At 40.7% G+C, this 24,299-nt stretch overlaps 1 protein-coding gene across 1 annotated transcript in view; it reads right to left on the bottom strand.

Annotated features, from left to right (window-relative positions):
• LOC130134278 (potassium voltage-gated channel subfamily KQT member 2-like) overlaps positions 1-23,953 on the bottom strand; it is a 267,264-nt gene extending 243,311 nt beyond the window's left edge. Inside the window, exons 1-2 of the mRNA XM_056302181.1 lie at positions 23,821-23,953; positions 19,880-20,042 (exon numbers count right to left, since the gene is read on the bottom strand). Coding sequence (XP_056158156.1) covers positions 19,880-20,042; positions 23,821-23,953 — 296 coding nt within the window. The remainder of the gene's footprint in view (positions 1-19,879; positions 20,043-23,820) is intronic.
• Positions 23,954-24,299: the final 346 nt, after the last annotated feature.

Below are 24,299 nucleotides of genomic sequence, written 5' to 3' on the forward strand. Positions count from 1 at the left end.
TCAGACCTTCTAACATGACTAATAATAACCAGCCTCAGGACAGTGACATCATCAGACCTTATAACACCACTAATAATAACCAGCCTCAGGACAGTGATGTCATCAGACCTTCTAACACCACTAATAATAACCAGCCTCAGGACAGTGACATCATCAGACCTTCTAACATGACTAATAATAACCAGCCTCAGGACAGTGACATCATCAGGCCTTCTACCACCACGAATAATAACCAGCCTCAGGACAGTGACATCATCAGACCTTCTAACACCACTAATAATAACCAGCCTCAAGACAGTGACATCATCAGACCTTCTAACATGACTAATAATCACCAGCCTCAGGACAGTGACATCATCAGACCGTCTAACATCACTAATAATCAACAGCCTCAGGACAGTGACATCATCAGACCTTCTGACACCACTAATAATCAACAGCCTCAGGACAGTGACATCATCAGACCTTCTACCACCACTAATAATAACCAGCCTCAAGACAGTGACATCATCAGACCTTCTAACGCCACTAATAATAACCAGCCTCAAGACAGTGACATCATCAGACCTTCTAACATGACTAATAATCACCAGCCTCAGGACAGTGACATCATCAGACCTTCTACCACCACTAATAATAACCAGCCTCAGGACAGTGACATCATCAGACCTTCTAACACCACTAATAATCACCAGCCTCAGGACATTGACATCATCAGACCTTCTACCACCACTAATAATAACCAGCCTCAGGACAGTGACATCATCAGACCTTCTAACGTCACTAATAATAACCAGCCTCAGGACAGTGACATCATCAGACCTTCTGACACCACTAATAATAACCAGCCTCAAGACAGTGACATCATCAGACCTTCTAACACCACTAATAATAACCAGCCTCAGGACAGTGACATCATCAGACCTTCTACCACCACTAATAATCACCAGCCTCAGGACAGTGACATCATCAGACCTTCTACCACCACTAATAATCACCAGGCTGAGGACAGTGACATCATCAGACCTTCTACCAACACTAATAATAACCAGCCTCAGGACAGTGACATCATCAGACCTTCTAACACCACTAATAATAACCAGCCTCAGGACAGTGACATCATCAGACCTTCTAACACCAATAATAATAACCAGCCTCAAGACAGTGACATCATCAGACCTTCTAACATGACTAATAATCACCAGCCTCAGGACAGTGACATCATCAGACCTTCTACCACCACTAATAATAACCAGCCTCAGGACAGTGACATCATCAGACCTTCTAACACCACTAATAATAACCAGCCTCAGGACAGTGACATCATCAGACCTTCTAACACCACTAATAATAACCAGCCTCAGGACAGTGACATCATCAGACCTTCTAACACCAATAATAATAACCAGCCTCAAGACAGTGACATCATCAGACCTTCTAACATGACTAATAATCACCAGCCTCAGGACAGTGACATCATCAGACCTTCTACCACCACTAATAATAACCAGCCTCAGGACAGTGACATCATCAGACCTTCTAACACCACTAATAATAACCAGCCTCAGGACAGTGACATCATCAGACCTTCTAACACCACTAATAATCACCAGCCTCAGGACAGTGACATCATCAGACCTTCTAACACCACTAATAATCACCAGCCTCAAAACAGGGACATCATCAGACCTTCTAAAATCACTAATAATAACCAGCCTCAAGACAGTGACATCATCAGACCTTCTAACGCCACTACCAATAACCAACCTCAAGACAGTGACATCATCAGAGCTTCTAACATGACTAATAATCACCAGCCTCAGGACAGTGACATCATCAGACCTTCTAACACCACTAATAATAACCAGCCTCAGGACAGTGACATCATCAGACCTTCTAACACCACTAATAATCACCAGCCTCAGGACAGTGACATCATCAGACCTTCTACCACCACTAATAATAACCAGCCTCAGGACAGTGACATCATCAGACCTTCTAACATCACTAATAATAACCAGCCTCAGGACAGTGACATCATCAGACCTTCTGACACCACTATTAATAACCAGCCTCAGGACAGTGACATCATCAGACCTTCTACCACCACTAATAATAACCAGCCTCAGGACAGTGACATCATCAGACCTTCTAACATGACTAATAATCACCAGCCTCAGGACAGTGACATCATCAGACCTTCTAACACCACTAATAATAACCAGCCTCAGGAGAGTGATGTCATCAGACCTTCTAACATGACTAATAATAACCAGCCTCAGGACAGTGATATCATCAGACCTTCTAACATGACTAATAATAACCAGCCTCAGGACAGTGACATCATCAGACCTTATAACACCACTAATAATAACCAGCCTCAGGACAGTGATGTCATCAGACCTTCTAACACCACTAATAATAACCAGCCTCAGGACAGTGACATCATCAGACCTTCTAACATGACTAATAATAACCAGCCTCAGGACAGTGACATCATCAGGCCTTCTACCACCACGAATAATAACCAGCCTCAGGACAGTGACATCATCAGACCTTCTAACACCACTAATAATAACCAGCCTCAAGACAGTGACATCATCAGACCTTCTAACATGACTAATAATCACCAGCCTCAGGACAGTGACATCATCAGACCGTCTAACATCACTAATAATAACCAGCCTCAGGACAGTGACATCATCAGACCTTCTGACACCACTAATAATCAACAGCCTCAGGACAGTGACATCATCAGACCTTCTACCACCACTAATAATAACCAGCCTCAAGACAGTGACATCATCAGACCTTCTAACGCCACTAATAATAACCAGCCTCAAGACAGTGACATCATCAGACCTTCTAACATGACTAATAATCACCAGCCTCAGGACAGTGACATCATCAGACCTTCTACCACCACTAATAATAACCAGCCTCAGGACAGTGACATCATCAGACCTTCTAACACCACTAATAATCACCAGCCTCAGGACATTGACATCATCAGACCTTCTACCACCACTAATAATAACCAGCCTCAGGACAGTGACATCATCAGACCTTCTAACGTCACTAATAATAACCAGCCTCAGGACAGTGACATCATCAGACCTTCTGACACCACTAATAATAACCAGCCTCAAGACAGTGACATCATCAGACCTTCTAACACCACTAATAATAACCAGCCTCAGGACAGTGACATCATCAGACCTTCTACCACCACTAATAATCACCAGCCTCAGGACAGTGACATCATCAGACCTTCTACCACCACTAATAATCACCAGGCTGAGGACAGTGACATCATCAGACCTTCTACCAACACTAATAATAACCAGCCTCAGGACAGTGACATCATCAGACCTTCTAACACCACTAATAATAACCAGCCTCAGGACAGTGACATCATCAGACCTTCTAACACCAATAATAATAACCAGCCTCAAGACAGTGACATCATCAGACCTTCTAACACCACTAATAATCACCAGCCTCAGGACAGTGACATCATCAGACCTTCTAACACCACTAATAATCACCAGCCTCAAAACAGGGACATCATCAGACCTTCTAAAATCACTAATAATAACCAGCCTCAAGACAGTGACATCATCAGACCTTCTAACACGACTAATAATAACCAGCCTCAGGACAGTGACATCATCAGACCTTCTAACACCACTAATAATAACCAGCCTCAGGACAGTGACATCATCAGACCTTCTAACGCCACTAATAATCACCAGCCTCAGGACAGTGACATCATCAGACCTTCTAACATGACTAATAATCACCAGCCTCAGGACAGTGACATCATCAGACCTTCTAACATGACTAATAATCACCAGCCTCAGGACAGTGATGTCATTCCTCAACACATTCCACCCAACCAAACTGTCAATCAACAAAAACAAAATGATGAAATCTGTTGGACTGGAACAACAAAAACCCAAAGTATACTTCAGGGCTGTGTGGCTCTAAACAGACAGTACACCATGGCAGAACATGTGACCACCTGACTGATAACACACTGAGAAACACCTTGACAATGTCCACACTCAGTGAGCACAGCCTGGCCATGGAGACAGACCCACACACACAAACCTGCTGCCTAGAGAGGACAGACAGGCTGTGTCTCATTGTGGTCAAGGAGTGGTGGAGACACAGCTCCACTTCTTGACCACATAGGATAAATACAAACATATAAGAAAAAAATACCACCCCAAGTTCACAAAAATAACAAAAACACAAATACGTGTTGACTCTGCCCAGGCAGCCCCTTACTTATTAGGTGAGAAAGCCCAGTGTTCCTGGTGGCAGCAAAGTGTGTAGCAGCTGCCACAAAGTGAGGGGCAATGAGGGACTAAAATCACTTCACTAATATATGTCTGTTTATGTGTTTGTTTGTTTGTGTGTGCTTGTGTGTTTTCTACTGTCTTATCTTGTTTGTACTGTTTGTTATGACATTAAGTGTTTTGTATCATATGTTATTAATGCTTTGGCAATATGAGAATGTTGTCATGCCAATAAAGCACATTTCAATTGGATTTGAATTTGATTGAGAGAGAGAGAGAGAGACAGCGACAGAGAGAGAGAGAGACAGCGACAGAGACATAGAGAGACAGTGAGAGACAGAGAGAGAGACGCAGAGAGAGAGAGAGAGAGAGAGAGAGAGAGAGAGAGAGAGAGAGAGAGAGAGAGAGAGAGAGAGAGAGAGAGAGAGAGAGAGAGAGAGAGAGAGAGAGAGAGAGACCCCAATAAAACCCCACCAGGGCAGCTATAATCCCCCTCAAGCCAGACCAGAGCCACTCCTGCCTTAAAAGCAGGACCCCAGACTTTACCAGAGAGTTAGGAGATGCAGATGTGTTTATTTTACAGGAGACTTGGAGTAGAGGAGACATAGCCACTGTTTGTCCCTTAGGCTACAGAGAGATAGTGTTCCCATCTAGCAAACTGAAAGGAGTGACCCAGAGCAGAGACTCAGGAGGAATGCTCATTTGGTACAAGGCAAATCTTGTACACTCAATAGAATGAATCAAAAAAGGCAAATTTTCAATTTGGCTCAAAATACAAAGAGAGGTTGTCTCCACAGATAAAAACATATTCATGTGTGCAGCATACATCCCCCGAAACCGAATCTCCTTATTATAATGAAAATAGTTTCTCAATTCTTGAAGATGAGATCAGTCACTACCAGGCACAGGGGTGTGTACTGATCTGTGGAAACCTCAATGCCAGGACAGGTTTGGAATCAAGACTCTATCAACCCAAAGGGAGACAAACATATACCTGGCCAATTCAGCATCGCCCCCCCCCCCCAATATCCCCACGGGAACAAGTTTGACAAAACTGTCAACAAGAGCGGGCACCAACTACTGCAGCTATGTCGAACACTAGGTCTGTACATCGTCAATGATCGGCTTCGAGGGGACTTTTTTGGTCAATACACACACAGCTCTCTTCTTGGCAATAGCACAGTAGGTTACAATATCACAGACCTAGACCCGTCTGTCTGAGAGCATTCAGTCAGCCCCCAAAAACCTTATGAGATCATAGTAACATTACTCTATAAACACCTTATCTGATCATAGTAACAAACACCTTATCTGATCATAGTAACATTACTATATAAACACCTTATCTGACCATAGTAACATTACTCTATAAACACCTTATCTGATCATAGTAACATTGCTCTATAAACACCTTATCTGATCATAGTAAAATTAATCTATAATCATCTTATCTGATCATAGTAACATTACTCTATAAACACCTTATCTGACCATAGTAACATTACTCTATAAACACCTTATCTGATCATAGTACCATTACTCTATAAACACCTTATCTGACCATAGTAACATTACTCTATAAACATCTTATCTGATCATAGTAACATTACTCTATAAACACCTTATCTGATCATAGTAACATTACTCTAAAAACACCTTATCTGATCATAGTAACATTACTCTATAAACACCTTATCTGATCACAGTAACATTACTCTAAAAACACCTTATCTGATCATAGTAAAATTACCCTATAAACACCGTATCTGATCATAGTAACATTACTCTATAAAGACCTTATCTGATCATAGTAACATTACTCTATGAACAACTTATCTGATCATAGTACCATTACTCTATAAAAATCTTATCTGAGCGTAGTAACATTACTCTATAAACACCTTATCTGATCGTAGTAACATTACTCTATAAACACCTTATCTGATCGTAGTAACATTACTCTATAAACACCTTATCTGATCATAGTATAATTATTCTATAAACACCTTATCTGATCATAGTAACATTACTCTATAAACACCTTATCTGATCATAGTAACATTACTCTATAAACACCTTATCTGAGCGTAGTAACATTACTCTATAAACACCTTATCTGATCGTAGTAACATTACTCTAAAAACACCTTATCTGATCGTAGTAACATTACTCTATAAACACCTTATCTGATCGTAGTAACATTACTCTATAAACACCTTATCTGATCGTAGTAACATTACTCTATAAACACCTTATCTGATCATAGTAACATTACTCTAAAAACACCTTATCTGATCATAGTAACATTACTATATAAACACCTTATCTGATCATAGTAACATTAATCTATAATCATCTTATCTGATCATAGTAACATTACTCTATAAACACCTTATCTGATCATAGTAACATTACTCTATAAACACCTTATCTGAGCGTAGTAACATTACTCTATAAACACCTTATCTGATCGTAGTAACATTACTCTATAAACACCTTATCTGATCGTAGTAACATTACTCTATAAACACCTTATCTGATCATAGTAACATTACTCTAAAAACACCTTATCTGATCATAGTAACATTACTGTATAAACACCTTATCTGATCATAGTAACATTACTCTATAAACACCTTATCTGATCATAGTAACATTACTCTATAAACACCTTATCTGATCATAGTAAAACTACTCTATAAACACCTTATCTTGTCATAGTAACATTACTCTATAAACACCTTATCTGATCATAGTAACATTACTCTATAAACACCTTATCTGATCGTAGTAACATTACTCTATGAACACCTTATCTGATCATAGTAACATTACTCTATAAAAACCTTATCTGAGCGTAGTAACATTACTCTATAAACACCTTATCTGAGCGTAGTAACATTACTCTATAAACACCTTATCTGATCGTAGTAACATTACTCTAAAAACACCTTATCTGATCGTAGTAACATTACTCTATAAACACCTTATCTGATCGTAGTAACATTACTCTATAAACACCTTATCTGATCGTAGTAACATTACTCTATAAACACCTTATCTGATCATAGTAACATTACTCTAAAAACACCTTATCTGATCATAGTAACATTACTATATAAACACCTTATCTGATCATAGTAACATTAATCTATAATCATCTTATCTGATCATAGTAACATTACTCTATAAACACCTTATCTGATCATAGTAACATTACTCTATAAACACCTTATCTGAGCGTAGTAACATTACTCTATAAACACCTTATCTGATCGTAGTAACATTACTCTATAAACACCTTATCTGATCGTAGTAACATTACTCTATAAACACCTTATCTGATCATAGTAACATTACTCTAAAAACACCTTATCTGATCATAGTAACATTACTGTATAAACACCTTATCTGATCATAGTAACATTACTCTATAAACACCTTATCTGATCATAGTAACATTACTCTATAAACACCTTATCTGATCATAGTAAAACTACTCTATAAACACCTTATCTTGTCATAGTAACATTACTCTATAAACACCTTATCTGATCATAGTAACATTACTATATAAACACCTTATCTGATCGTAGTAACATTACTCTATGAACACCTTATCTGATCATAGTAACATTACTCTATAAAAACCTTATCTGAGCGTAGTAACATTACTCTATAAACACCTTATCTGATCGTATTAACATTACTCTATAAACACCTTATCTGATCGTAGTAACATTACTCTATAAACACCCTATCTGATCATAGTAAAATTACTCTATAAACACCTTATCTGATCATAGTAACATTATTCTATAAACACCTTATCTGATCATAGCAACATTACTCTATGAACACCTTATCTGATCATAGTACCATTACTCTATAAAAACCTTATCTGAGCGTAGTAACATTACTCTATAAACACCTTATCTGATCGTAGTAACATTACTCTATAAACACCTTATCTGATCGTAGTAACATTACTCTATAAACACCTTATCTGATCATAGTATAATTATTCTATAAACACCTTATCTGATCATAGTAACATTACTCTATAAACACCTTATCTGATCATAGTAACATTACTCTATAAACACGTCATCTGACAATAGTAACATTACTATATAAACACATTAGCTGATCGTAGTAACATTACTCTATAAACACCTTATCTGATCGTAGTAACATTACTCTATAAACACCTTATCTGATCGTAGTAACATTACTCTATAAACACCTTATCTGATCTTAGTAACATTACTCTATAAACACCTTATCTGATCATAGTAACATTACTCTAAAAACACCTTATCTGATCATAGTAACATTACTATATAAACACCTTATCTGATCATAGTAACATTAATCTATAATCATCTTATCTGATCATAGTAACATTACTCTATAAACACCTTATCTGATCATAGTAACATTACTCTATAAACACCTTATCTGAGCGTAGTAACATTACTCTATAAACACCTTATCTGATCGTAGTAACATTACTCTATAAACACCTTATATGATCGTAGTAACATTACTCTATAAACACCTTATCTGATCATAGTAACATTACTCTAAAAACACCTAATCTGATCATAGTAACATTACTGTATAAACACCTTATCTGATCATAGTAACATTACTCTATAAACACATTATCTGATCATAGTAACATTACTCTATAAACACCTTATCTGATCATAGTAACATTACTCTATAAACACCTTATCTGATCGTAGTAACATTACTCTATGAACACCTTATCTGATCATAGTAACATTACTCTATAAAAACCTTATCTGAGCGTAGTAACATTACTCTATAAACACCTTATCTGATCGTATTAACATTACTCTATAAACACCTTATCTGATCGTAGTAACATTACTCTATAAACACCCTATCTGATCATAGTAAAAATACTCTATAAACACCTTATCTGATCATAGTAACATTATTCTATAAACACCTTATCTGATCATAGCAACATTACTCTATGAACACCTTATCTGATCATAGTACCATTACTCTATAAAAACCTTATCTGAGCGTAGTAACATTACTCTATAAACACCTTATCTGATCGTAGTAACATTACTCTATAAACACCTTATCTGATCGTAGTAACATTACTCTATAAACACCTTATCTGATCATAGTAACATTACTCTATAAACACCTTATCTGATCATAGTAACATTACTCTGTAAACACCTTATCTGATCACAGTAACATTACTCTATAAACACCTTATCTGATCATAGTAACATTACTCTGTAAACAGCTTATCTGATCACAGTAACATTACTCTAAAAACACCTTATCTGATCGTAGTAACATTACTCTATAAAAACCTTATCTGATCGTAGTAACATTACTCTATAAACACCCTATCTGATCATAGTAACATTACTCTATAAACACCTTATCTGATCATAGTGAAACTACTCTATAAACACCTTATCTTATCATAGTAACATTACTGTATAAACACCTTATCTGATCATAGTAACATTACTCTATGAACACCTTATCTGATCATAGTAACATTACTCTATAAACACCTTATCTGATCATAGTAACATTACTCTATAAACACCTTATCTGATCATAGTAAAACTACTCTATAAACACCTTATCTTATCATAGTAACATTACTCTATAAACACCTTATCTGACCATAGTAACATTACTCTATAAACACCTTATCTGATCATAGTAACATTACTCTATGAACACCTTATCTGATCATAGTAACATTACTCTATAAAAACCTTATCTGAGCGTAGTAACATTACTCTATAAACACCTTATCTGATCGTAGTAACATTACTCTATAAACACCTTATCTGATCGTAGTAACATTACTCTATAAACACCCTATCTGATCATAGTAACATTACTCTATAAACACGTCATCTGACAATAGTAACATTACTATATAAACACATTAGCTGATCATAGTAACATTACACTATAAAAACCTTATCTGATCATATTTACATTACTCTATAAACACCCTATCTGATCATAGTAACATTACACTATAAAAACTTTATCTGATCATAGTAACATTACTCTATAAACACCTTATCTGATCATCGTAACAAACACCTTATCTGATCATAGTAACAGTACTCTATAAAAACCTTATCTGATCATAGTAACATTACTCTATAAACACCTTATCTGATCATAGTAACATTACTCTATAAACACCTTATCTGATCATAGTAACATTACTCTATAAACACCTTATCTGAGCGTAGTAACATTACTCTATAAACACCTTATCTGATCGTAGTAACATTACTCTATAAACACCTTATATGATCGTAGTAACATTACTCTATAAACACCTTATCTGATCATAGTAACATTACTCTAAAAACACCTAATCTGATCATAGTAACATTACTGTATAAACACCTTATCTGATCATAGTAACATTACTCTATAAACACCTTATCTGATCATAGTAACATTACTCTATAAACACCTTATCTGATCATAGTAAAACTACTCTATAAACACCTTATCTTGTCATAGTAACATTACTCTATAAACACCTTATCTGATCATAGTAACATTACTCTATAAACACCTTATCTGATCGTAGTAACATTACTCTATGAACACCTTATCTGATCATAGTAACATTACTCTATAAAAACCTTATCTGAGCGTAGTAACATTACTCTATAAACACCTTATCTGATCGTATTAACATTACTCTATAAACACCTTATCTGATCGTAGTAACATTACTCTATAAACACCCTATCTGATCATAGTAAAATTACTCTATAAACACCTTATCTGATCATAGTAACATTATTCTATAAACACCTTATCTGATCATAGCAACATTACTCTATGAACACCTTATCTGATCATAGTACCATTACTCTATAAAAACCTTATCTGAGCGTAGTAACATTACTCTATAAACACCTTATCTGATCGTAGTAACATTACTCTATAAACACCTTATCTGATCGTAGTAACATTACTCTATAAACACCTTATCTGATCATAGTAACATTACTCTATAAACACCTTATCTGATCATAGTAACATTACTCTGTAAACACCTTATCTGATCACAGTAACATTACTCTATAAACACCTTATCTGATCATAGTAACATTACTCTGTAAACACCTTATCTGATCACAGTAACATTACTCTAAAAACACCTTATCTGATCGTAGTAACATTACTCTATAAAAACCTTATCTGATCGTAGTAACATTACTCTATAAACACCCTATCTGATCATAGTAACATTACTCTATAAACACCTTATCTGATCATAGTGAAACTACTCTATAAACACCTTATCTTATCATAGTAACATTACTGTATAAACACCTTATCTGATCATAGTAACATTACTCTATGAACACCTTATCTGATCATAGTAACATTACTCTATAAACACCTTATCTGATCATAGTAACATTACTCTATAAACACCTTATCTGATCATAGTAAAACTACTCTATAAACACCTTATCTTATCATAGTAACATTACTCTATAAACACCTTATCTGACCATAGTAACATTACTCTATAAACACCTTATCTGATCATAGTAACATTACTCTATGAACACCTTATCTGATCATAGTAACATTACTCTATAAAAACCTTATCTGAGCGTAGTAACATTACTCTATAAACACCTTATCTGATCGTAGTAACATTACTCTATAAACACCTTATCTGATCGTAGTAACATTACTCTATAAACACCCTATCTGATCATAGTAACATTACTCTATAAACACGTCATCTGACAATAGTAACATTACTATATAAACACATTAGCTGATCATAGTAACATTACACTATAAAAACCTTATCTGATCATATTTACATTACTCTATAAACACCCTATCTGATCATAGTAACATTACACTATAAAAACTTTATCTGATCATAGTAACATTACTCTATAAACACCTTATCTGATCATCGTAACAAACACCTTATCTGATCATAGTAACAGTACTCTATAAAAACCTTATCTGATCATAGTAACATTACTCTATAAACACCTTATCTGATCATAGTAACATTACTCTATAAACACCTTATCTGATCATAGTAACATTACTCTATAATCATCTTATCTGATCATAGTAAAATTACTCTATAAACACCTTATCTGATCCTAGTAACATAACTCTATAAACACCTTATCTGATCATGGTAAAATTACTCTATAAACACCTTATCTGATCATAGTAACATTAGTCTATAAACACCTTATCTGATCATAGTAACATTACTCTATAAACACCTTATCTGATCATAGTAAAACTACTCTATAAACACCTTATCTTATCATAGTAACATTACTCTATAAACACCTTATCTGACCATAGTAACATTACTCTATAAACACCTTATCTGATCATAGTAACATTAATCTATGAACACCTTATCTGATCATAGTAACATTACTCTATAAAAACCTTATCTGAGCGTAGTAACATTACTCTATAAACACCATATCTGATCGTAGTAACATTACGCTATAAACACCTTATCTGACCATAGTAACATTACTCTATAAACACCTTATCTGATCATAGTAACATTACTCTATAAACACCTTATCTGATCATAGTAACATTACTCTATAAAAACCTTATCTGAGCGTAGTAACATTACTCTATAAACACCTTATCTGATCGTAGTAACATTACTCTATAATCATCTTATCTGATCGTAGTAACATTACTCTATAAACACCTTATCTGACCATAGTAACATTACTCTATAAACACCTTATCTGACCATAGTAACATTACTCTATAAACACCCTATCTGATCATAGTAACATTACTCTATAAACACCTTATCTGACCGTAGTAACATTACTCTATAAACACCTTATCTGATCATAGTAACATTACTCTATAAACACCTTATCTGATCATAGTAACATTACTCTATAAAAACCTTATCTGAGCGTAGTAACATTACTCTATAAACACCTTATCTGATCGTAGTAACATTACGCTATAAACACCTTATCTGACCATAGTAACATTACTCTATAAACACCTCATCTGATCATAGTAACATTACTCTATAAACACCTTATCTGATCATAGTAACATTACTGTATAAACTCCTTATCTAATCATAGTAACATTACTCTATAAAAACCTTATCTGATCGTAGTAACATTACTCTATAAACACCTTATCTGAGCGTAGTAACATTACTCTATAAACACCATATCTGATCGTAGTAACATTACTCTATAAACACCTTATCTGATCATAGTAACATTACTCTATAAACACCTTATCTGATCATAGTAACATTAGTCTATAAACACCTTATCTGATCATAGTAACATTACTCTATAAACACCTTATCTGATCATAGTAACAAACACCTTATCTGATCATAGTAACATTACTCTATAAAAACCTTATCTGATCATAGTAACATTACTCTATAAACACCTTATCTGATCATAGTAACATTACTCTATAAACACCTTATCTGATCATAGTAACATTACTCTATAATCATCTTATCTGATCGTAGTAACATTACTCTATAAACACCTTATCTGACCATAGTAACATTACTCTATAAACACCTTATCTGACCATAGTAACATTACTCTATAAACACCCTATCTGATCATAGTAACATTACTCTATAAACACCTTATCTGACCGTAGTAACATTACTCTATAAACACATTATCTGATCATAGTAACATTACTCTATAAACACCTTATCTGATCATAGTAACATTACTCTATAAAAACCTTATCTGAGCGTAGTAACATTACTCTATAAACACCTTATCTGATCGTAGTAACATTACGCTATAAACACCTTATCTGACCATAGTAACATTACTCTATAAACACCTTATCTGATCATAGTAACATTACTCTATAAACACCTTATCTGATCATAGTAACATTACACTATAAAAACCTTATCTGATCATAGTAACATTACTCTATAAACACCTTATCTGATCATCGTAACAAACACCTTATCTGATCATAGTAACATTACTCTATAAACACCTTATCTGATCATAATAAAATTACTCTATACATTAGAAAGATAGTAACCGACCTTCATGCAGCAGAACCCAGTAAACTGAACTATACAAAACAACCTTATAGATGGACAAACAATAGTAAGGATGACTACCAGAAAGCAATCAGACATCAAACAATTCAATCCCAATTAGACCATTTTCTTTCCACATCATATCCCCAGAACAATGACGGCCTGAATCAGGCTGTACAAGATATCAACAACATATTTGACAATGCAGCAGATTTATCCTATCTGAAAAAGCTTCAGCATCTCAGATCAAAAAAGTCAGCCAATGAAAAGTGGTATGATGCAGACGGTAGGCATCTGAGAAAAACACTCAGAACTTTATCAAATCAAAAACACAGACAACCTGACAACCCTGAGCTCTGCTGTCAACATTGAGAAACACTGAAATTATACAGAAGACCACTCAGAACTAAAAGGGAACAGTATACATAACAACAACTTAATGCAATTGAAGAGTCCATTGACTCAAATAATTTCTGGAAAAAATGGCACTCTTTCAGCAAACCACACGAGGAAGAATTTGCTATTCAAAATGGTGAAATATGGAAAAAATACTTTGAAAACCTGTATAGTACTATTACGCTGAATTTGGCCCAAAATGATCTCCTCAACAAGCTACAAACCCTAGAATCAACCATTAAAGACAATCAAAACCCTTTAGACTACCAAATTACCAGACCAAAATGACTTGGACACACTCTCTGACCAGACCGAAATGACTTGGACACATTCTCTGACCAGACCAAAATGACTTGGACACACTCTCTGACCAGACCGAAATGACTTGGACACATTCTCTGACCAGACCAAAATGACTTGGACACACTCTCTGACCAGACCAAAATGACTTGGACACACTCTCTGACCAGACCAAAATGACTTGGACACACTCTCTGACCAGACCAAAATGACTTGGACACACTCTCTGACCAGACCAAAATGACTTGGACACACTCTCTGACCAGACCACAATGCAACATGTACTTGGGGAAAACAGTGTCAGCTCATAGATGCAGCGAGACATGTCAGGTCATGTGACAGCCTGAGAGACAAGCAGCACAACACATGACAGCTGTAGTCTCCTCACCACCCATGCTCCACCTTCTGATCTACTTCTGTTTCTCTATTGTTATGGCTGTGTTATTGTTTCTTTATTGATTGTTACAATGTTGTGTTGATGTTCATTGTTAGTGTTATTGTGTACCGTTCAAACTGTATTTTGATGCTTTGGCAACATTGTTGTAAAACTTTCATGCCAATAAAGCCCTTTGAATTGAACTGAATTGAATTGAGAGACAGAGACAGAGAGAGACACACACAGAGACACTGAGAGAGAGACACAGAGAGACAGAGGCAGAGAGCAGGAGAAACAGAGAGAGAGACAGAGACTGCATGTATTAATGTGTGATGTAATCTGAATTTGATATGTGTTTAATATGTGATATGTTTTAGTCTTTTGCAAACTGCTTTGGCAATGGCATAATTTCTGTTCATGCCAATAAAGCTATTTGAGAGAGAGACAAAGAGACAGAGAGAGACACACAGAGAGTCAGAGAGACAGAGAGAGAGAAAGACACAGAGAGAGGGAGAAACAGAGACAGAGACACAGAGAGACAGAGAGAGAGATTAACAGATAGAGGGTGAAACAAATAATTTTATTTAGATTGCTGTGAGTTGTGATTCCATTACATTTTGCACACTTAGATCAGGAAAATGATTAAAACACAAATAATTTGAAAATATTTAGCGATGCAGTGAATCAGGAGCACTGGAATTTAACCGTCATCATAAAAACCCACAAAAAATAGTAGCTTAACTGAAAAAAAGGAGATGCATTTCCTTAAACATGTTAGACAATAATGTGATAATTAGAATATGCCCCGCCTCTTCCTGGTTCTCAACCAATTACAGTCCAGGAGTAGGTCAGAGAGCTGAGGATGAGAAGAGAGGAAAGGAAATGAAAGGAAAGAAAAAGTACGAAAAGACGAGAAGAGAAGACAAGAAGTGGTGAGGGAAGGAAGAGATGGAAGGACAGGAAGAGAGACAATGAAAGCAGAGGAAGAGAAGTGCTGACGCTTGAAGGCTTCATGATGGAAGGACAGGAAGAGAGACAATGAGAGCAGAGGAAGAGAAGTGCTGACTTGTCCTGAGGAGTTTGGCCTTCTGTGTTGGGCCATCCGTTTGTGTAGTGGTTGTTTGGTTCCTCCTATGTATAGGTCAGTGCGCTCCTCATTGCATTGTACAGCATACACCAGACTGCTTTTCCGGGTGTGTGGTACATGGTCTTTGGGATGAACCAGTCTTTGTCGGAGTGTGTTGCTGGGTTTGAAGTATACCGGGATGCGGTGTTTGTTAAAAATTCTCCTGAGTTTCTCGGAGACCCCAGAAACATACGGGATGACTGTGTTATTCCTTCTGTTCCTTTTCTCCTCGTAGCTCACCTGGTTGGTCTTTCTGGAACGTGTTGCAGTTTTCACAAAGGTCCAACTGGGGCAGCCACAGGTTTTTAGAGCTTCCCTCAGGTGTTTGTGTTCTTCCCGTTGGGCCTGAGTGCTGCTGGGCACATTGTCAGCTCTGTGTTGCAGAGTTCTGATGATGCCCAGTTTGTGTTCCAGAGGGTGGTGTGAGTCGAAAAGTAGATATTGGTCTGTGTGTGTAGGTTTCCTGTAAACCCCAATGTGGAGGCTCCCGTCTTCCCCAATGTGGACGTCACAGTCCAAGAAGGGCAAACTGTTGTTCTTTACGTCTTTCCTTGTGAACTTAATGTTCTTGTCCACTGAGTTGATGTGTTTGGTAAACGCTTGCACCTCTTGTGTTTGGATTTTGACCCATGTGTCGTCCACATATCCGAACCAGTGGCTCGGAGGTGTTCCTCTGAAGGAGTTCAGGGCCCTGTGTTCTACCTCTTCCATATATAAGTTGGCCACAATGGGCGATACTGGTGAGCCCATTGCACAGCCGTGTTTCTGTCTGTAAAGCTGGCCCCCGAATTGGAAATATGTAGTGTTCACGCAAAGGTCCAGTAGTTGGCAAATCTGGTCTGGGCTGAGGTTGGTCCTATCGTGGAGAGTGTCCCGTAGGAAACGTTGCCTCACAGTTTCCAAAGCCTCCATGGTTGGGGTGCAGGTGAATAACGAGGTCACGTCGTAGGATACCATGGTTTCATCCGGTTTCAGGTTTACGCCTTGGACCTTGTCCCCGAAGTCAATGGAGTTTTGGATATGGTGAGGTGTTTCGTCCACTAAAGGGGTCAAGATGTTGGCTATATGTTTGGCAATGTTGTACGTGACCGAGTTTATGCTGCTGACGATGGGCCTGAGGGGGGTTCCATCTTTATGGATCTTAGGGAGTCCATATATGCACGGAATGTTATCTTGTGGGTAGAGACGGTGGTATTGTATCCGATCAATGGTTCCTCCTTTCTGTAGTTTCTGTAGGTACTCTATTATTCTCCTCTTGTAACCACTAGTTGGATCATGTCTCAGAGGTTCATCATAGGTGTCGGTGTCACTGAGTAATGACGTGATCTTGGCGTGGTAGTCTGGTGTGTTGAGGATAACCGTGCATCTCCCCTTATCTGCTGGAAGGATAGTGATGTTTTCATCCTTGCTCAGGGCTGTCACGGCTTTCCTTTCCTCCATGGTTAGGTTGGAAGGAGGGAGTTTCGCATTGGACAGAGCTGCTGATACCTTTAACCTGAGCTGTTCCGCCTCGGTTTCCGTTAGCTTGTTTTTCCTTATGGCTGATTCTGTGGATGTGATGAGGTCAACTATAGGTAGTTGTCATGGCGAAGTTCAGTCCTTTGGCTAAGACCTCCTTCTTTGATTGGGAAAGTACCTTGTCCGACAGATTCTTGATCCATCTGTCCTGCGTTCCGTTTTGTGTGGGATGTTCTGTCTTTTGTCTCCATGTAAGTATATCTGCTTGTCTAGTGTTGTTGGTTCGTCGCTGTAAGTTTTGAAACTTCCTTGTCTGCCTTTCTTTGGTTTTGTGGTGTTGAGATAGTTGGGCTTTCTTGGTGAAATCAGTGATCCTCTCCAAGACTGCACCAGGCATGTGGAATGTTAGTTGCTGGAGTAGTTGGTCAGATTTCTCCATCAGCCCTTCAATAGTGAAATGGACCTGTCTCACTCTTTCATTCAGGAGGTCATTCTGTGCCTTCTCTATGATTCTGTCTGCCCACCCCCCCCCCCCCCCCAACGACCGTCGCTGCTAAACAAATGCAAATTAATAGCTCTGATGGCGACGGGCGCGGCTGGACATCGGAGCACAGGAGAGCCACGCATATCAATAGCTCCGATAACGACGGGCGTGTCCAAACATCGGGACACAAAAGAGCCACTCATATCTATGGCTCTGTTAGCGACGGGCGTTGGTAAACATCGGAACACAAAGAGCCACGCATATCAATGGCTCTGACAACGACTCCTAGAGGATAAATTCTGAGTCTCATCACCAGCCAGTCAGACTAGCTTGGTCTAGTCAGAAAGGCTCGAACTGACGAAGCCTCTTGGATGAGAGGCGAATCGTCTTCACGGATATATGTCAAGTCCAGTTGCACTTGATTCAACTCCTTTGGATATTCAGGATGGAAGGACAGGAAGAGAAACAATGAGAGCAGAGGAAGAGAAGTGCTGACTCCTGAAGGCTTCAGGATGGAAGGACAAGAAGAGAGACAATAAGAGCAGAGGAAGAGAAGTGCTGACTCCTGAAGGCTTCAGGATGGAAGGACAAGAAGAGAGACAATAAGAGCAGAGGAAGAGAAGTGCTGACTCCTGAAGGCTTCAGGATGGAAGGACAAGAAGAGAGACAATAAGAGCAGAGGAAGAGAAGTGCTGACTCCTGAAGGCTTCAGGATGGAAGGACAAGAAGAGAGACAATAAGAGCAGAGGAAGAGAAGTGCTGACTCCTGAAGGCTTCAGGATGGAAGCAGCAGACTGTGACCCCAGATCTGGAAGAACTAAGTATTGATCACAAGACAAGAGAGACGTGATAGAGACAAGTAGGGGAGATATATATATATAGAGAGAGAACAAAAAAGCAACATGTCTCTCGCGAGACAAACAGACATAAAGATAGGTAGACAGACAGACAGACAGACAGACAGACAGACAGACAGATAGATAGATAGATAGATAGATAGATAGATAGATAGATAGATAGATAGATAGATAGATAGATAGATAGATAGATAGATAGATAGATAGATAGATAGATAGATAGATAGATAGATAGATAGATAGATAGATAGATAGATAGATAGATAGATAGATAGATAGATGCTCAGTTGACTTCCTGCATAAAGATAAACCAGTCACTATACTAGCAGCATTTTCAAGCCCAATATCAGAACGAGACAGCAGGGTCAGATAAATATAAATATCATATCAAACATCAGACACACTGCCACATATACGTACAGCAGACAGGACAGAACACTTACACATAAGCGTGGTAAATAAAGGCCCAGCCCCGCGGTCTCTCCAGCACGTTGTAAAGGAAGTTCTGCAGCCGCCGGTAGAGGGCGTTCCTCTTCGGAGGTTTCTTCCCACCGGAGATGCTGCTGCGCTGTTTACTGAGGATCGATCCCCGTTTACTGTCCTCTCCTCCCCCTGAAATATTGTCATTTAGATGAAATAATCTGAAAATCACCCCCCTCCTCATATTACACCTCTACTGCATCCCCCTCTCCTCACAGTACACCTCTACTGCATCCCCTTCTCCTCACATTACACCTCTACTGCATCCCCCTCTCCTCACAGTACACCTCTACTGCATCCCCTTCTCCTCTCAGTACACCTCTACTGCATCCCCTTCTCCTCACATTACACCTCTACTGTATCCCCTTCTCCTCACATTACACCTCTACTGCATCCCCCTCTCCTCTCAGTACACCTCTACTGCATCCCCTTCTCCTCACAGTACACCTCTACTGCATCCCCCTCTCCTCAGAGTACACCTCTACTGCATCCCCTTCTCCTCACAGTACACCTCTACTGCATCCCCTTCTCCTCACAGTACACCTCTACTGCATCCCCCTCTCCTCACAGTACACCTCTACTGCATCCCCTTCTCCTCACAGTACACCTCTACTGCATCCCCCTCTCCTCACAGTACACCTCTACTGCATCCCCCTCTCCTCACAGTACACCTCTACTGCATCCCCCTCTCCTACCAGTACACCTCTACTGCATCCCCCTCTCCTCACAGTACACCTCTACTGCATCCCCTTCTCCTCACAGTACACCTCTACTGCATCCCCCTCTCCTCACAGTACACCTCTACTGCATCCCCCTCTCCTCACAGTACACCTCTACTGCATCCCCTTCTCCTCACATTACACCTCTACTGCATCCCCCTCTCCTCACAGTACACCTCTACTGCATCCCCCTCTCCTCACATTACACCTCTACTGCATCCCCCTCTCCTCACAGTAGACCTCTACTGCATCCCCTTCTCCTCACATTACACCTCTACTGCATACCCCTCTCCTCACAGTACACCTCTACTGCATCCCATTCTCCTCACAATACACCTCTACTGCATCCCCCTCTCCTACCAGTACACCTCTACTGCATCCCCCTCTCCTACCAGTACACCTCTACTGCATCCCCCTCTCCTCACAGTACACCTCTACTGCATCCCCCTCTCCTCACAGTACACCTCTACTGCATCCCCCTCTCCTCACGGTACACCTCTACTGCATCCCCCTCTCCTCACAGTACACCTCTACTGCATACCCCTCTCCTCACAGTACACCTCTACTGCATTCCCCTCTCCTACCAGTACACCTCTACTGCATCCCCCCCTCCTCACAGTACACCTCTACTGCACCCCCCTCTCCTACCAGTACACCTCTACTGCATCCCCCTCTCCTCAGAGTACACCTCTACTGCATCCCCCTCTCCTACCAGTACACCTCTACTGCATCCCCCTCTCCTACCAGTACACCTCTACTGCATCCCCCCTCTCCTACCAGTACACCTCTACTGCATCCCCCTCCCCTACAAGTACACCTCTACTGCATCCCCCTCTCCTACCAGTACACCTCTACTGCATCCCCCTCCCCTCACAGTACACCTCTACTGCATCCCCCTCTCCTACCAGTACACCTCTACTGCATCCCCCTCTCCTCACAGTACACCTCTACTGCATCCCCCTCTCCTACCAGTACACCTCTACTGCATCCCCCTCTCCTCACAGTACACCTCTACTGCATCCCCCTCTCCTACCAGTACACCTCTACTGCATCCCACTCTCCTACCAGTACACCTCTACTGCATCCCCCTCTCCTACCAGTACACTTCTACTGCATCCCCCTCTCCTACCAGTACACCTCTACTGCATCCCCCTCTCCTACCAGTACACCTCTACTGCATCCCCCTCTCCTCACAGTACACCTCTACTGCATCCCCCTCTCCTACCAGTACACCTCTACTGCATCCCCCTCTCCTACCAGTACACCTCTACTGCATCCCCCTCTCCTCACAGTACACCTCTACTGCATCCCCCTCCCCTACCAGTACACCTCTACTGCATCCCCCTCTCCTACCAGTACACCTCTACTGCATCCCCCTCTCCTCACAGTACACCTCTACTGCATCCCCCTCTCCTACCAGTACACCTCTACTGCATCCCCCTCTCCTCACAGTACACTTCTACTGCATCCCCCTCTCCTACCAGTACACCTCTACTGCATCCCCCTCTCCTCACAGTACACCTCTACTGCATCCCCCTCTCCTACCAGTACACCTCTACTGCATCCCCCCTCTCCTACCAGTACACCTCTACTGCATCCCCCTCTCCTCACAGTACACTTCTACTGCATCCCCCTCTCCTACCAGTACACCTCTACTGCATCCCCCTCTCCTCACAGTACACCTCTACTGCATCCCCCTCTCCTACCAGTACACCTCTACTGCATCCCCCCTCTCCTACCAGTACACCTCTACTGCATCCCCCTCCCCTACAAGTACACCTCTACTGCATCCCCCTCTCCTCACAGTACACCTCTACTGCATCCCCCTCTCCTCACAGTACACCTCTACTGCATCCCCCTCTCCTACCAGTACACCTCTACTGCATCCCCCTCTCCTCACAGTACACCTCTACTGCATCCCCCTCTCCTACCAGTACACCTCTACTGCATCCCCCTCTCCTACCAGTACACCTCTACTGCATCCCCCTCCCCTACAAGTACACCTCTACTGCATCCCCCCTCTCCTCACAGTACACCTCTACTGCATCCCCCTCTCCTACCAGTACACCTCTACTGCATCCCCCTCTCCTACCAGTACACCTCTACTGCATCCCCCTCTCCTACCAGTACACCTCTACTGCATCCCCCTCTCCTACCAGTACACCTCTACTGCATCCCCCTCTCCTACCAGTACACCTCTACTGCATCCCCCTCTCCTACCAGTACACCTCTACTGCATCCCCCTCTCCTACCAGTACACCTCTACTGCATCCCCCTCTCCTCACAGTACACCTCTACTGCATCCCCTTCTCCTCATAGTACACCTCTACTGCATCCCCCTCTCCTACCAGTACACCTCTACTGCATCCCCCTCTCCTCACAGTACACCTCTACTGCATCCCCCTCTCCTCATAGTACACCTCTACTGCATCCCCCTCTCCTCACAGTACACCTCTACTGCATCCCCTTCTCCTCACAGTACACCTCTACTGCATCCCCCTCTCCTCATAGTACACCTCTACTGCATCCCCCTCTCCTACCAGTACACCTCTACTGCATCCCCCTCTCCTACCAGTACACCTCTACTGCATCCCCCTCTCCTACCAGTACACCTCTACTGCATCCCCCTCTCCTACCAGTACACCTCTACTGCATCCCCCTCTCCTCACAGTACACCTCTACTGCATCCCCCTCTCCTACCAGTACACCTCTACTGCATCCCCCTCTCCTACCAGTACACCTCTACTGCATCCCCCTCTCCTACCAGTACACCTCTACTGCATCCCCCTCTCCTCATAGTACACCTCTACTGCATCCCCCTCTCCTACCAGTACACCTCTACTGCATCCCCCTCTCCTACCAGTACACCTCTACTGCATCCCCCTCTCCTACCAGTACACCTCTACTGCATCCCCCTCTCCTACCAGTACACCTTGCTGCTTCCAACCCCCCAGCTGCATGTTACTGGCGGCAGCGTTACAGAGTTTTCAGCAGCGCTTACAGCACGGCAGAATTAAAAAAAAAACAAAAAAAAAACAAATGAAGACAGAATCTGTATTTATTTTACGTACGTGAACAATCCCAGTAGTAGAAAATAAAGCGTAGGTCCATCACGTGGCTTAACTGGAAACGGTTGATTTTGAATGATGCTCACAGTAAGCCGCTATTGTTGCTCCGCCACATACCTGATATCAGGAGCGCTCCGTCGCGGCTGGACTCCGGCCCCCCGGCCTCCAGACCAACAAAGCCCACCTTCAGCTTCTTCTGGTCGGCCTGGGGGCCGCCGTACACGCCGCCGTTGCGGGACTTCTGAACCATGACGACAACGAGACCAGGTTCATCTAGAGTCGGCACACAGCGTGATCGCCCTTATCCGGACCAGCATCCCTGGCTGCGGCACGGAAGAGAGGAGACGTGTCACCACCCCGACGATAAGAGAGGACGAAGAAGAAGAGAAAAGAGGCGTCACCTCCCCGAGCACAAGAGAGGAAGACGAAGAGCGGAGAAGTGTCAGCACCCCCGGGACAAGAGAAGAAGAAAGGTGTGGCGTCACCACCCCGAGTGTAAGAGAAGAAGGACGAGATGTAGAGATCTGTGGAGAAAGGGAAACGGACGTCACTCGCTATCAAGCAGAAAAGCCCGAACAAGAGTCTGGGAGGGAGAG

This window comes from Lampris incognitus, chromosome 2 (assembly GCF_029633865.1).
Source record: "Lampris incognitus isolate fLamInc1 chromosome 2, fLamInc1.hap2, whole genome shotgun sequence".
In the NCBI taxonomy this organism is placed as follows: Eukaryota; Metazoa; Chordata; class Actinopteri; order Lampriformes; family Lampridae; genus Lampris; species Lampris incognitus.